Below are 12,236 nucleotides of genomic sequence, written 5' to 3' on the forward strand. Positions count from 1 at the left end.
TTCTGCAAATACTGTGCCTTTATCTCTTACATTTGTATTATCTATTGCATTAAATGCTAGAAACGTGTGGACTTGGCTCTGAAACCTATGTTAATTAAAAATAAATATAATGTTAAAAATAAAGGTTAACAAAGAATAAAAAATAAAGAAAGGACCCACTAAGAAGCTGCTACCAAACTAATAATTCGTTACCTATGATAGATTCACTCCACATTTGCTCTAACTTTGGCAAAAATCTGCTACAAATCGTCGGATAGTAGCGGCAACACTGTGTCATAAACGAATGTCTGTCTTGGTTCTTGAAGAACTCCCATAGTTTTTCCGCAGTTTTTATCTCTTTTTTTAATATTTATATCTAAACTAATTATTTAGGACAAATCTTTAGTTAATTAGTCGACTTACTGTTTGTGCCAGAAGGAGGAAATGGCATCAGACGAAGAATTAGAAGAAAACTTTGCCGGTAAGTTTGTTTTGATGCTCAATGTGTATGTAAACGCCGACCAAAAAAACTCCAGTTTACTAATTAAACACGGTTAAATTATTACAGACCAAAGTTTTCTGGTCGAAATGGCTCTTGGGTTCAATAGTGTCAATTAGTTGTAATCGTGGATTGGAGGCATTTGGGCAAAAAGTGTAATTATCATGATCACGTAATCAGGAAAATTGCGGGGGGACGAGGAGGTGGCTTTTCATTATTTTTGTGACAGCGCGATTCTGACCCTTAACAAAATGGAGGCCATCAAACAAAGAGATTGGCACATTGCTAATTGAATTTTTATCATTTGGAAATATTTTTGGGTTATTTGAGGTTAAATGTCCTTCTTATGTTCCAAAATACATTTTGGTTCAAGTGACCAGTAGCCTCTTGAAATTTTTATATGACATGACCCCCTTTCCTGGGGTCATATTGAACCCCTTGTTCATGATTTCTAGGTGAAGATTACTTACCTAATTGATTTTAGTATGACTAATCAGGTTTAATGGAAAGAATAATAAGTGTACAATACATTGAAGGTTCATTTGGATTTTACTTGACCAATCAATTCTTCTGTATTTCCTTGGAATTTCACTTTAGTGGGATCATGGTTGTGGAAAATAATAATAATTAAATCAAGTTTTGCATGTAAATTGTCAGTCTATTCTGCCAATTTATTTGCATGTTGTTAGCCAATTCACAACCAAATTATCTTTAGCCTAAAATTAGTGTCCATGATAATTTCAGTAAGAGAAAAATACTTATTTCAAGTAAGAGAATAGTTTGTGGGACCAAGTACAATTTTTCAAATGATTGGTCTTTAATGTGAGTTCCTTAATGGCTGGCAACATTAAAGTATCAGGTACTGTAATATTTGGTTCACAAGCTACAAATAACACAGTGAAAACTAATATATCCCAAAAGTATTGAATAAATATTTTTAATAGCTCATACATTTGACTGCATCAAAGGGACATGAAATCCATTCGCCATATTTTCAAGAAATACTGTTGGTTTTGGCATTTAAAACAAATCTTTAAAAAATTACATAAATGTTAAAAATAAAATAATATGGGATGCACATCTATTAGGTGTTATTCCGGTTCCTAACGTCATTCCAGGTGCGGCTCCTCACGCTACCTCGTTCGTAAAAAAAAATCGACTAACAATTCAATTACTAGACATGTGAAGTAGTATTACCTTAGCTCTACATCTTGGAATGCTACAGATTGATTAAATATTCAATTGTAAATATGTAAAAAAACTTATTTTTAATTTATGCCAATTTAATCCTAAAGAAACATAATATAGAGATGGTGGAACTATTTTTTAGTTAGGGTGGTTTTAGCCATTTATTATCAATTCTATCCCTTTGTCAAATAATATCTTAGCAATGTTATAAGTCTCTGTAGGATTTTCTTAATTTCTTTAAAAACCCTCCATGTGTCCTTTTACTCTTATTATTTTAAGAACCCATAAGATTTTTGTAGGATCTGTCGAAGTTATTTCATGTTAAATGACTTTCTTAGTATCTCTGAAGTTACCTGAAGAAAGATGATGAAAAAAAAAAACAAAAAAAATTAGAAACTGTTTTTCTGTATGAAATTGGAAAACATTTTTTTGTCAAAATTGCCCAAAACCTTTCTAAAATATGTACTCTCAAAACAAAAATTTTTTTAATGTCGGTTTCACTATTTTTCTAAGCAGTTTATATATTAGTTAACAATTTTTTTAGGAGGTGAAGAAGAAGTCGCAGAGGAAGCTACCATTGGAGAAGTAGTAGAAAATGATGAAGTTTCTGATGAAGCTCAACCTAAAGGAGGGGTGAGAAAATATGTTTTATTTGATTGAAACTCTTTTGTTATTTAACACGTTTTAAAAAATGTTATACAGGGTGTTCCGCAATTAGATGGAAACGACCTATTATCATCTCAGTAATAAAGGGGTCCTCTTTTTTCTAATTTTATCTTCATCTAATTCTGGGGCGTCTTCTATACTATCTTTCTGTAAATTTTATTTTCCAAAAATAGGATGAAGATGACGATTATGAACCTGAAGAACGCAAAAAAAAGAAGGGCAAGAAACGAAAAGCTCGATCAGAGGAAGGCAGTAGTAAGCGTGGCAGAAAAAAGAAGAAAAAGAAGAAAAATGACAGTGGAGAGGTATATCAACAAATGATAATTTTTCAAAGAAAGGTATAACTTAACAAATTTGCAATTAGGAAAGTGACTTTGGAGTGGAGGAGGACAACGGCGATTCAGACTACAGCACCAGTAAAAAATCTGGTCGAAAATCAAAAAGCTCCAAACATGCATCAACTCCATCTACTCCATCTGGTGAAGGAACAAGTGTTGGAGGTATACTAGATATTTAAAAAATATTTAGAAGTGTATAATAATATCCTTAAACTAGGTATGCCTAGTACAGAAGAAGTGTGCTCCACTTTTGGCTTGACTGATGTCGATATTGAATATACAGATCAGGATATGCAAAATTTAACATCCTACAAGTTGTTCCAACAGCATGTTCGACCTCATTTAACAAAGGAAAATCCTAAGGTAAGTGCATATTTTTCATTACTTAGTTAAATTTTCATTTCATTTCATTTCAGGTCCCCATGTCTAAGTTAATGATGTTAGTAGCAGCTAAATGGCGCGAATTTTCCCAAATCAATCCGCATCTCCAGGCAGATAATCAGGACTCTTCAGCAGCCCCTGCTGCAACTAGTGAAGAAAGTTTTTCGAAACCTGCCAGAGCTTCAAGAGCCTCCAAAGAAGCTGCCTCAAAGATTGTTGAAGCTGAAGCTGAAGATTTTGATGAGGACGACGACGATGATGAAGATGATAGAAGGTAATTTTTTATAGTTTTACATGAGTCATTATTTAACTGATGGGACCTGATGTGTGTTTTCTTTCAATTTTTTCGTTGCAAGCTTTTAGCGTAGCAATTCTTGATGGTAAGTCTTTATTGCTCCGTTTTACGGTCGACACGTTTATTGCCAGTTCAGAATGATTTTTTTTGCTAATAAATGTATTAACTTGAGGAGCAATACCTTTAAACAAATTTTGTTTATGTGGATACCAGGGTTTGAAGGGTGGTTTCTCTGTAATGCTACGTAGTATCAAAATTTTTCGTTTTGTAACAAATTTTGGTGACTTGAGTTTCTATATCCTTAAACTGTTCACATGTTTAATGTGCTTGTCAGTCCGCATATAAACTCATATACAACTTGAAATGTGAAATAAATATGTTGCTCTTGCCAATATGTCGATAAAGGAACAACAAAACGCAGTACTTCAAAATCAATCCCTGCTGAAGTAAATCGTCGATATCAAAATTATATAGCATTGGGACGCCCTAAAAACAAAGAGGCATAAAAATGCTGTAGTTCATTATAAATATTTTTTTCCCAGTTTGTCGACGTTTAAAGAAAAGAAAAAGCGAGGTCGCAAGCCTGGAAGAGGCAGAAAGGCATCTAAAGTACCAACCCTCAAGATCAAGCTTGGTAAAAGAAAGAGAGGTAGCTCGGAGGAGGATGAAGTGAGTAATGGTGGATCCGAAAAAGATTCTGATGCTGAGTTTGAGCAAATGTTGCAAGATAATGATGAACCTAAATCCAAATCAAGGTATTCTGATATTTTTCGTATCAAATTAAGTCGGTTGAATGTAAAACAGATTTTGCAGTGACAACAATGACGCGAGTTCGTCAAAAGCCACATCTGAGGCAGGAGATGATGCACCCAAACGCAAGGCAAAGACAAAAATTGGTGTTAAATCAAAACGCAAGAGGAAAACCAAACAGAAAGATGAAGAACCTTATGAAGTACTTGTCAATTAAATATTTGAAACCATATATTTCATTTATTATTTGCAGCATCAAGATTATTGCGAAGTTTGCCAGCAAGGCGGTGAAATTATCCTTTGTGATACGTGCCCAAGGGCTTATCACTTGGTGTGTCTGGAACCTGAACTTGACGAAGCGCCTGAAGGTAAATGGAGTTGTCCTCATTGCGAAAGTGAAGGACCTGCTGATCAGGAAGATGATGAACATCAAGTAAGTTTTGTTTATTTAGCTTAGTTTTTTTTTTATGCTCAATAAAAGATTATGACATTTTTCTAGAATCAATTTCCTTATATTTAGGCCGTACTCATTGACGATTTTAATGCTAAGGCTGGCCGGCGGCCACATCAAGTAAAACTTAGAAGTAAAAAATATGGTTTATGGTGAAATACACGACAAAGTGCATTATCACTTTTTTGTATAAAATATTTTGATTTATTTGTTTATGTTTACACATTTATAATAACAAATTTGTAAATAAGGTGCAAGCGGGATTGAATCGTCTTATATCTATCTCAGCAATCGATGTTAGAATTTTATACACTCTGTTTTGAGACAATAAGTTCTAAAAATTGTTGAGCGCAAGCCCGCCAGTTTGAGGCCGTCGCCGGTTCTTCTATTATGTCTACAACAATAATTACATATGGTTTTATTTAGTTTCTTATCACGCATTTCTTTTACTTTTAGGAATTTTGTCGCGTCTGTAAAGACGGAGGAGAACTTTTATGTTGCGACTCGTGCCCTTCCGCTTATCATACTCACTGCTTAAATCCGCCACTAACAGACGTTCCAGATGGGGACTGGAAATGTCCCCGATGCAGCTGCCCCCCAATGAAGGCGAAAGTCGCAAAAATATTGACGTGGAGATGGACGGAAATCGAAGTGAGCGGCAAAGATAAGGTTTGTAAATAATTTTTATATATTCGTTTTTTTCTATATCTCAAATTCTTTATTAATGAGAAAAAATCTCATATAAAGATCGAGTTGTTCTGAGCCGCATGCACCAGATCTGTGTCTGTTATGGTTTGAATTACCCTTTAAAGGGTCCGTCGAAAATTCTCCCAAAAAGTTTCTTTGCATAAGCTATGAAAATTAATCATTTGCAATCGTTGTTATCTATCTTCAAAGTCTGCAAAGTGATCACAAAAACATCCCGTATGTAAAGCAAAATACTTGTGAAACTTTGTATTTTTGATAAAACCCAGAATGGAAAAGAAGAGGTGACGAAACATCGCAGGCGAGAGTTTTTTGTCAAATGGAACGAGTTGTCTTTCTGGCATTGCAGCTGGGTGACCGAACTGCAGTTAGATGTGTATCATCCGCTTATGTTTCGCAGTTACACTAGAAAGTACGATATGGAGGAACCACCTAAAATGGAAGAACCTATTGGTATGTTGTAATCGGATTATTTGCGACACTAACTTAACGTTTCTTATAATATAATTGGAGTCCGCTTTTGGACAAGAAAAATTTCTGTAGTGTTTTAATATTACATATTTTCAATTACCTATAGATGAGGCCGATACGCGTTGTACTCGCCTTATTAAAATGGGCGGTTCTTTAAACGATCAAGAAATGGAAGAGAAATATTACAAATTCGGAGTCAAACCTGAGTGGTTCATTGTGCACAGAGTTATTAACCATCGCACCATGAGGGACGGAAGAACCCTATTTTTGGTTAAAGTAAGCAAAATTTTTAAATTAGTAGTTTAAACATTTTTAGTAAATATCTTGAAGGTATGCTAATCTTTATTCCAAGGAATGCACCTAATCTAATATTTTTTTCTCAGTGGCGAGAATTATCCTATGATCAAGCCACATGGGAAGAAGAAAGTGATGAAATTCCGGGCCTAAAAGCTGCCGTTGAATATTATCAAGACATGAGAGCTGCCTGTCTCAGAGAAGGGAAGCCTGGAAGGAAGCCCAAGTCATGTATGTGTGAATACTGTAGTAGCACTATTTAACACGTATTAATTTGTTTGAATTTTTAGCTAAATCGTCCAGACCTAAGCCAAGGGAGATTGTGGACGATGACGACAGAGTAACCCTACGAAGGTATACTCATCCTCCTGATAAACCAATCTCCGACCTGAAAAAGAAATTGGACAAGCAACCAATTTATCTTGACGAGTGCGGAATGCAGTTGCATGAATACCAGCTAGAAGGTAAACTGCATACTATTGGCTTATCCTTTGATTTCAATTCACCTTTGAATTATTTTCCCTCAGGTCTGAACTGGCTCCGTTATTCTTGGGCAAATGGCATTGATACAATTTTAGCAGATGAAATGGGTCTGGGAAAAACCATCCAAACTATTACATTTTTGTATTCCTTGTATAAAGAAGGACATTGTAGAGGTCCATTTTTGGTATCTGTTCCGCTATCTACCATAATTAATTGGGAACGAGAGTTTGAAACTTGGGCGCCAGATTTTTATTGCATCACCTATGTAGGTAAGTTTTTAACTGCCATATTGACTTGGATCAGTGCTGCAAAGAGATTAAGGTTAAATTAGGAGAGTTCTACAGGTTGAGTAGAGAAAAGAATTTAGCCTACATAATTAATGTAGTTTTAAATACTGACTGAAAAACTATATTTTAGGTGACAAGGATTGCAGAGCTGTGATCCGTGAAAATGAACTCACCTTCGATGAAGGGGGTGCTGCAGCGCGCTCAGGCAGATCATCAAAAATTCGATCTGGTTCTATCAAATTTCACGTCCTTTTAACTAGTTACGAGTTGGTTTCAATTGACTCGACCTGTCTAGCGTCTATAGATTGGGCTGTTCTAGTGGTCGATGAGGCTCATAGGCTTAAGAGCAATCAATCCAAATTTTTTAAGGTTTGATAAAAAGTTATTTATCTGCCACATTCTTACTAATTTTTGTTTTTTTAACGGCAGTTTCTAAGTAGCTATAGTATTCAGTACAAGTTACTCCTCACTGGTACTCCACTACAAAACAATTTGGAGGAACTATTCCACTTGCTGAATTTCTTAAATCCACAGAAATTCAACGATTTGCAAATATTCCAAAACGAATTCGCCGACATTTCCAAAGAAGACCAAGTAAAGAAACTTCACGAGATGTTAGGCCCGCACATGCTGCGTCGTCTCAAGGCCGACGTTCTCAAAAACATGCCCTCAAAGTCTGAATTTATTGTGAGGGTGGAACTCAGCCCCATGCAGAAGAAATATTACAAATATATCCTGACCAGAAATTTTGAGGCATTAAACCCCAAAGGCGGCGGCCAACAGGTATCGCTGTTAAACATAATGATGGACTTGAAAAAGTGCTGTAATCATCCCTATTTGTTCCCTGCCGCCGCAGAAGAAGCTCCGCTTGGAGCGCACGGACAGTATGATATCCAACACTTAACAAAGGCAGCGGGTAAATTAGTATTGCTTTCAAAAATGCTTCGGATACTCAAGGAACAAGGGCACAGAGTACTGATTTTCTCTCAAATGACCAAAATGTTGGACATTTTGGAGGACTTTTTGGACGGTGAAGGTTACAAGTATGAACGAATTGATGGAGCCATTACAGGTAGTCAGCGGCAAGAGGCTATAGACAGATTTAATGCACCCGGGGCAGTTCAGTTTGCGTTCTTGCTTTCCACCCGAGCTGGAGGTCTTGGTATCAATTTGGCTACCGCAGACACTGTAATAATCTACGACTCCGATTGGAATCCACATAACGATATTCAAGCCTTTTCACGAGCCCATCGAATCGGGCAAGCCAACAAAGTTATGATATACCGGTTTGTGACCCGTAACAGCGTAGAGGAAAGGGTCACCCAAGTGGCTAAGCGGAAAATGATGTTGACCCACTTGGTAGTGCGACCCGGAATGGGCGGTAAGGGGGCCAATTTCACCAAGCAGGAACTTGATGACATTTTACGGTTCGGTACTGAAGAGTTGTTTAAAGAAGAGGAGGGTAAAGAGGAAGAGGCTATTCACTATGATGATAAAGCAGTGGGAGAGTTGTTGGATCGTAGTAAAGAAGGTATAGAGCAGAAGGAGTCGTGGGCCAACGAATATTTAAGTTCGTTCAAAGTGGCCAGTTACGCTACCAAAGAAGGCGAAAACGAAGAAGAAGTGGACACTGAAATTATTAAACAGGAAGCAGAAAACACCGACCCGGCTTATTGGATTAAGCTCCTGAGACACCATTATGAGCAGCAACAAGAGGATATGGCTAGGACCTTGGGCAAAGGTAAACGTGTCCGCAAGCAAGTAAACTACAACGATGGTGGCATGACGACTGAAACTCGGGACGACAGCACTTGGCAAGAGAATTTGTCCGACTACAACAGCGACTTTTCCGGTGGATCGGATAAAGACGAAGAAGACGACGACTTCGATGAAAAGAACGAGGGAGACATTAATCGAAGAAGCAGGAGAAGAATAGAAAGGAAGGATGAGAGAGATAGGCCTTTGCCTCCACTTTTGGCCAGAGTGGGCGGTAACATTGAGGTATTAGGTTTCAATGCCCGTCAGCGGAAAGCATTCCTCAACGCCATAATGCGATATGGAATGCCACCACAAGATGCTTTCAATTCTCAGTGGCTTGTTCGTGATCTTAGAGGTAAATCGGAAAAGAACTTCAAAGCATATGTGTCTCTGTTCATGCGTCATCTTTGCGAACCTGGAGCGGATAATGCGGACACTTTCGCCGACGGTGTACCACGTGAGGGATTGAGTAGACAACACGTTTTGACCAGGATAGGTGTTATGTCTCTAATTCGCAAGAAAGTGCAGGAGTTCGAACACATTAACGGAGATTATAGTATGCCTGAGTTGATCAAGAAGGTGGTTGCTGAACAGAACAAGCCGGCTAGTACGCCGAGTGCAGATGGTGATACTCCCATGAGCGCGACTACAAGTACAAGGTGTGTTAATTACAATATTACTCCGCACAAAGATACAGTATTTGTGTAGCGTTAATCACATATTTTTAATGTATGTAATGCGTAACGTTTCCAGTGCAACTCCTGCTACAAGTGCGGCACCAAGTCCCGCTCCAAATGCGACCGGTGAGGCCGTCGACAAAGAGAAACCCGAAGCAGAAGAACAAAAAGAAAAAGAAATAAAAGTTGAACCCAAAGAAGAAAAGGAAGTCTCAATAGAAGAGGGAGAGTCCAAATTGAAATCGGAAACTGAAGAAAAAGAGGAGAAAACAGAGGAGAAGGAAGCCAAAGATTCTGAGCCAATTAAACCAGAGATTTCAGTGGAAGAAGGTGAAGAAGGCAAGAAGGGGGACAAGGAAAAGGAATCGCCAGAAGTAAATATTGATTTTAACATGTTTCTTTTTGCTTAATCTATTTTCTGATTAGGATGAGAAAAAAGAAGAGGCCGAAATGAAGTCTGAGATCAAGAAAGAGTCCGAGGAAGACGACTCGAAGAAAGAAGAGAGCGAGAAGGAGAAAAAAGATGAAAAGCCGGTGGTTAAGAAAGAAAAAGAAGAGGTAGTAATAGCTGATGAAGATAAGGTCTGTTTACGTCTCAAACAATATGTCAATAACAAAATATTAATTTTACTTGTAGAAGGAAAAGAAGGAAGTTGATACCCCAGACAAAAGAAAGTTTATGTTCAACATAGCTGATGGAGGCTTCACTGAGTTGCACACCTTGTGGCTTAATGAAGAAAAAGCAGCCACTCCTGGTCGGGAATATGAAATCTGGCATCGTAGACACGACTATTGGTTATTGGCTGGCATTGTTACCCATGGCTATGGAAGGTATTTCTTAAATTTTCTTCAAATCCACATTATGCTTGACTAAACACATAATTTCTTCTAGGTGGCAAGATATCCAAGCTGATGTACGATTTGCTATTATCAACGAGCCTTTCAAAATGGACGTTGGCAAAGGAAATTTTTTGGAAATTAAGAATAAATTCCTGGCAAGACGGTTTAAGGTACAAGTTGGTCTGTACATTGTTAATTTGTCGCTATATAAATTATTTTTAGCTACTAGAACAAGCTCTGGTAATCGAGGAACAGTTACGTCGAGCTGCCTATTTGAATCTAACGCAGGATCCGAACCATCCTGCAATGTCGTTGAATGCAAGATTTGCTGAGGTCGAGTGTCTAGCCGAATCGCATCAACATTTGAGCAAGGAATCTTTAGCTGGTGAGTTCAGTTGCATTATTTATAACAAATTTGTTTGTTCCTAACTTGCGGATTAGCTATACATCTACCAGTGGAAGGGAGATTAAACTAATAATAGTAAACTTTTACTTAATTGCAAGACAAAAAAAATCGTTTGCACTTAAAAATCCATTAGGTTTTGGCTGTTTTGAATACTTTCTTTGGGATCTTTACTTCTTGAGACAATTGAACATATAACGTTGTATGTAATACGTATGTAATGAGGTTTTATTCAACTTGCCTATTTAGGGATGTGCTCGCTAGTTTGCTCTTTTAATCATTTTTCACCGTTTATGTAAGGGTTCTTTTATAAAGACATAAGGGTGAGAATAAGATTCGAAAAAGTAGTGAAATTGATCTACTCCATCATGACACATGGGCGAATAAACACTGTTGCCAAGTGTTTTCGTACTTAACGGTTTTTCTTTCTTTGACGACTAATTTTTTTTTAGGAAATAAACCCGCTAACGCGGTACTTCACAAGGTCCTGAACCAGCTGGAAGAACTGTTGAGTGACATGAAATCGGATGTTTCACGATTACCTGCAACATTAGCTCGAATACCCCCTGTGGCGCAGAGGCTGCAGATGTCCGAAAGAAGCATTTTGTCTCGGTTAGCTGCCACCTCATCCTCCAGCGGTCAATCCACCAGTGAGTATTTTGAATTTGCTAATAGTTTACTCTATTTATTTCGTAAAGTGGAACGTATTTTAGCTCAAGTAATGAGCCAATTCCCACCAGGATTCAACGCCGGTAGTTTAACCGGATTTGCCACAAGCTTTTCCAGTTTTAGACCTCAGTATTCGGTGCCTGGCCAACCACCAACAGGATTTCCTTCATAAATAATAGTATTGTGAGTGGCCTGTTCTGATTGTGCCAGAACATTTTAAAAATATTTGCTGGTCTAAAGTCCAACATTACGCAGAAATACGTGTTTCATTACTTATTTGTGTATCTTTTGCTCAGAGATCGATTTAGCGTTCCCGAAGTTAGAATATACGGCCGTAGGCTTATTCCCTAAGTTTAAATTTTGTATCTGTAGTTTCTTAGACCTTATTTATTAATTTTAATATAATAGGTATGATTCAGGTTAAGCCCAGGGGTCTTTGTGTTTTATTTTTCCACCCTTATTATTATTTGATTTCGAGCCATACGGTTTAAAATTAGAATAAACCATGCCGCCCATCTTGGGCAAAAATTTACAACATAGAGTTGGTAAAGGAATGTGTTTTACCATCGATGCTATTTAATATATGGGTGACATGTCAAACAGGATACATCAAAATGATTTTAGAAACTGGATGTCGATTTTCGCTAGAATTGGCATATTAGGAAAAGAAACGTGTCGAAGTACTATTAAGGAGTTCCGAATATTAGTGTCTTAACGCTACAAACAAGAGCTAGTGGCTTAAACTTAGAAAATATTCGACATTGTGGTTGAAGTACGCATTTTCGTCATTTTTGGAATTAATTTAACTTCAGATAAAGGATGTCTGGTTTGGACAATAACATTGAGTAATCAGTATATTTTAACAACAACTGATAACTGGTATCATTAATGACCTGTTGTCAACTTAATGAGATCCGTGTTAAAGTGTATAAGAGTTTTCATGTGCAGTGAATAACACAAATAGGTAGCAAAACTCTTATAGTGATTTTAATAAAAATCATCAAGCAGATAGAGAATCTTATATTAAGTCCGCAAAAGCTACATGTCACTAATTTTGGACAGATTAAAGAAGTGCATAACACTTCCAAAACTTTGTTAAAAC

At 37.2% G+C, this 12,236-nt stretch overlaps 1 protein-coding gene across 4 annotated transcripts; it reads left to right on the forward strand.

The window, feature by feature from the left end:
- Positions 1-267: 267 nt before the first annotated feature.
- Mi-2 (chromodomain-helicase-DNA-binding protein Mi-2 homolog) lies at positions 268-11,563 on the forward strand. Of its 4 annotated transcripts, none has more exons than XM_066289505.1 (24): positions 268-460; positions 2,211-2,299; positions 2,506-2,637; positions 2,697-2,832; positions 2,888-3,033; positions 3,087-3,325; positions 3,889-4,101; positions 4,151-4,298; positions 4,350-4,529; positions 5,004-5,216; positions 5,522-5,705; positions 5,830-5,999; positions 6,107-6,248; positions 6,308-6,481; positions 6,545-6,769; positions 6,918-7,156; positions 7,217-9,204; positions 9,299-9,596; positions 9,649-9,804; positions 9,860-10,053; positions 10,115-10,232; positions 10,285-10,447; positions 10,918-11,115; positions 11,164-11,563. In XM_066289505.1, the coding sequence occupies exons 1-24, from the start codon at positions 424-426 to the stop codon at positions 11,304-11,306; spliced, it is 5,925 nt and encodes a 1,974-aa protein (XP_066145602.1). In that variant the 5' UTR covers positions 268-423; the 3' UTR covers positions 11,307-11,563. The 4 variants fall into 4 exon arrangements, with proteins under 4 accessions (XP_066145602.1, XP_066145604.1, XP_066145603.1 ...); XM_066289507.1 differs by having other exon boundaries at positions 11,179-11,563; XM_066289506.1 differs by having other exon boundaries at positions 4,160-4,298.
- The last annotated feature ends 673 nt before the right edge of the window (positions 11,564-12,236 follow it).

Source organism: Euwallacea fornicatus, chromosome 13, assembly GCF_040115645.1.
Source record: "Euwallacea fornicatus isolate EFF26 chromosome 13, ASM4011564v1, whole genome shotgun sequence".
NCBI lineage: Eukaryota > Metazoa > Arthropoda > Insecta > Coleoptera > Curculionidae > Euwallacea > Euwallacea fornicatus.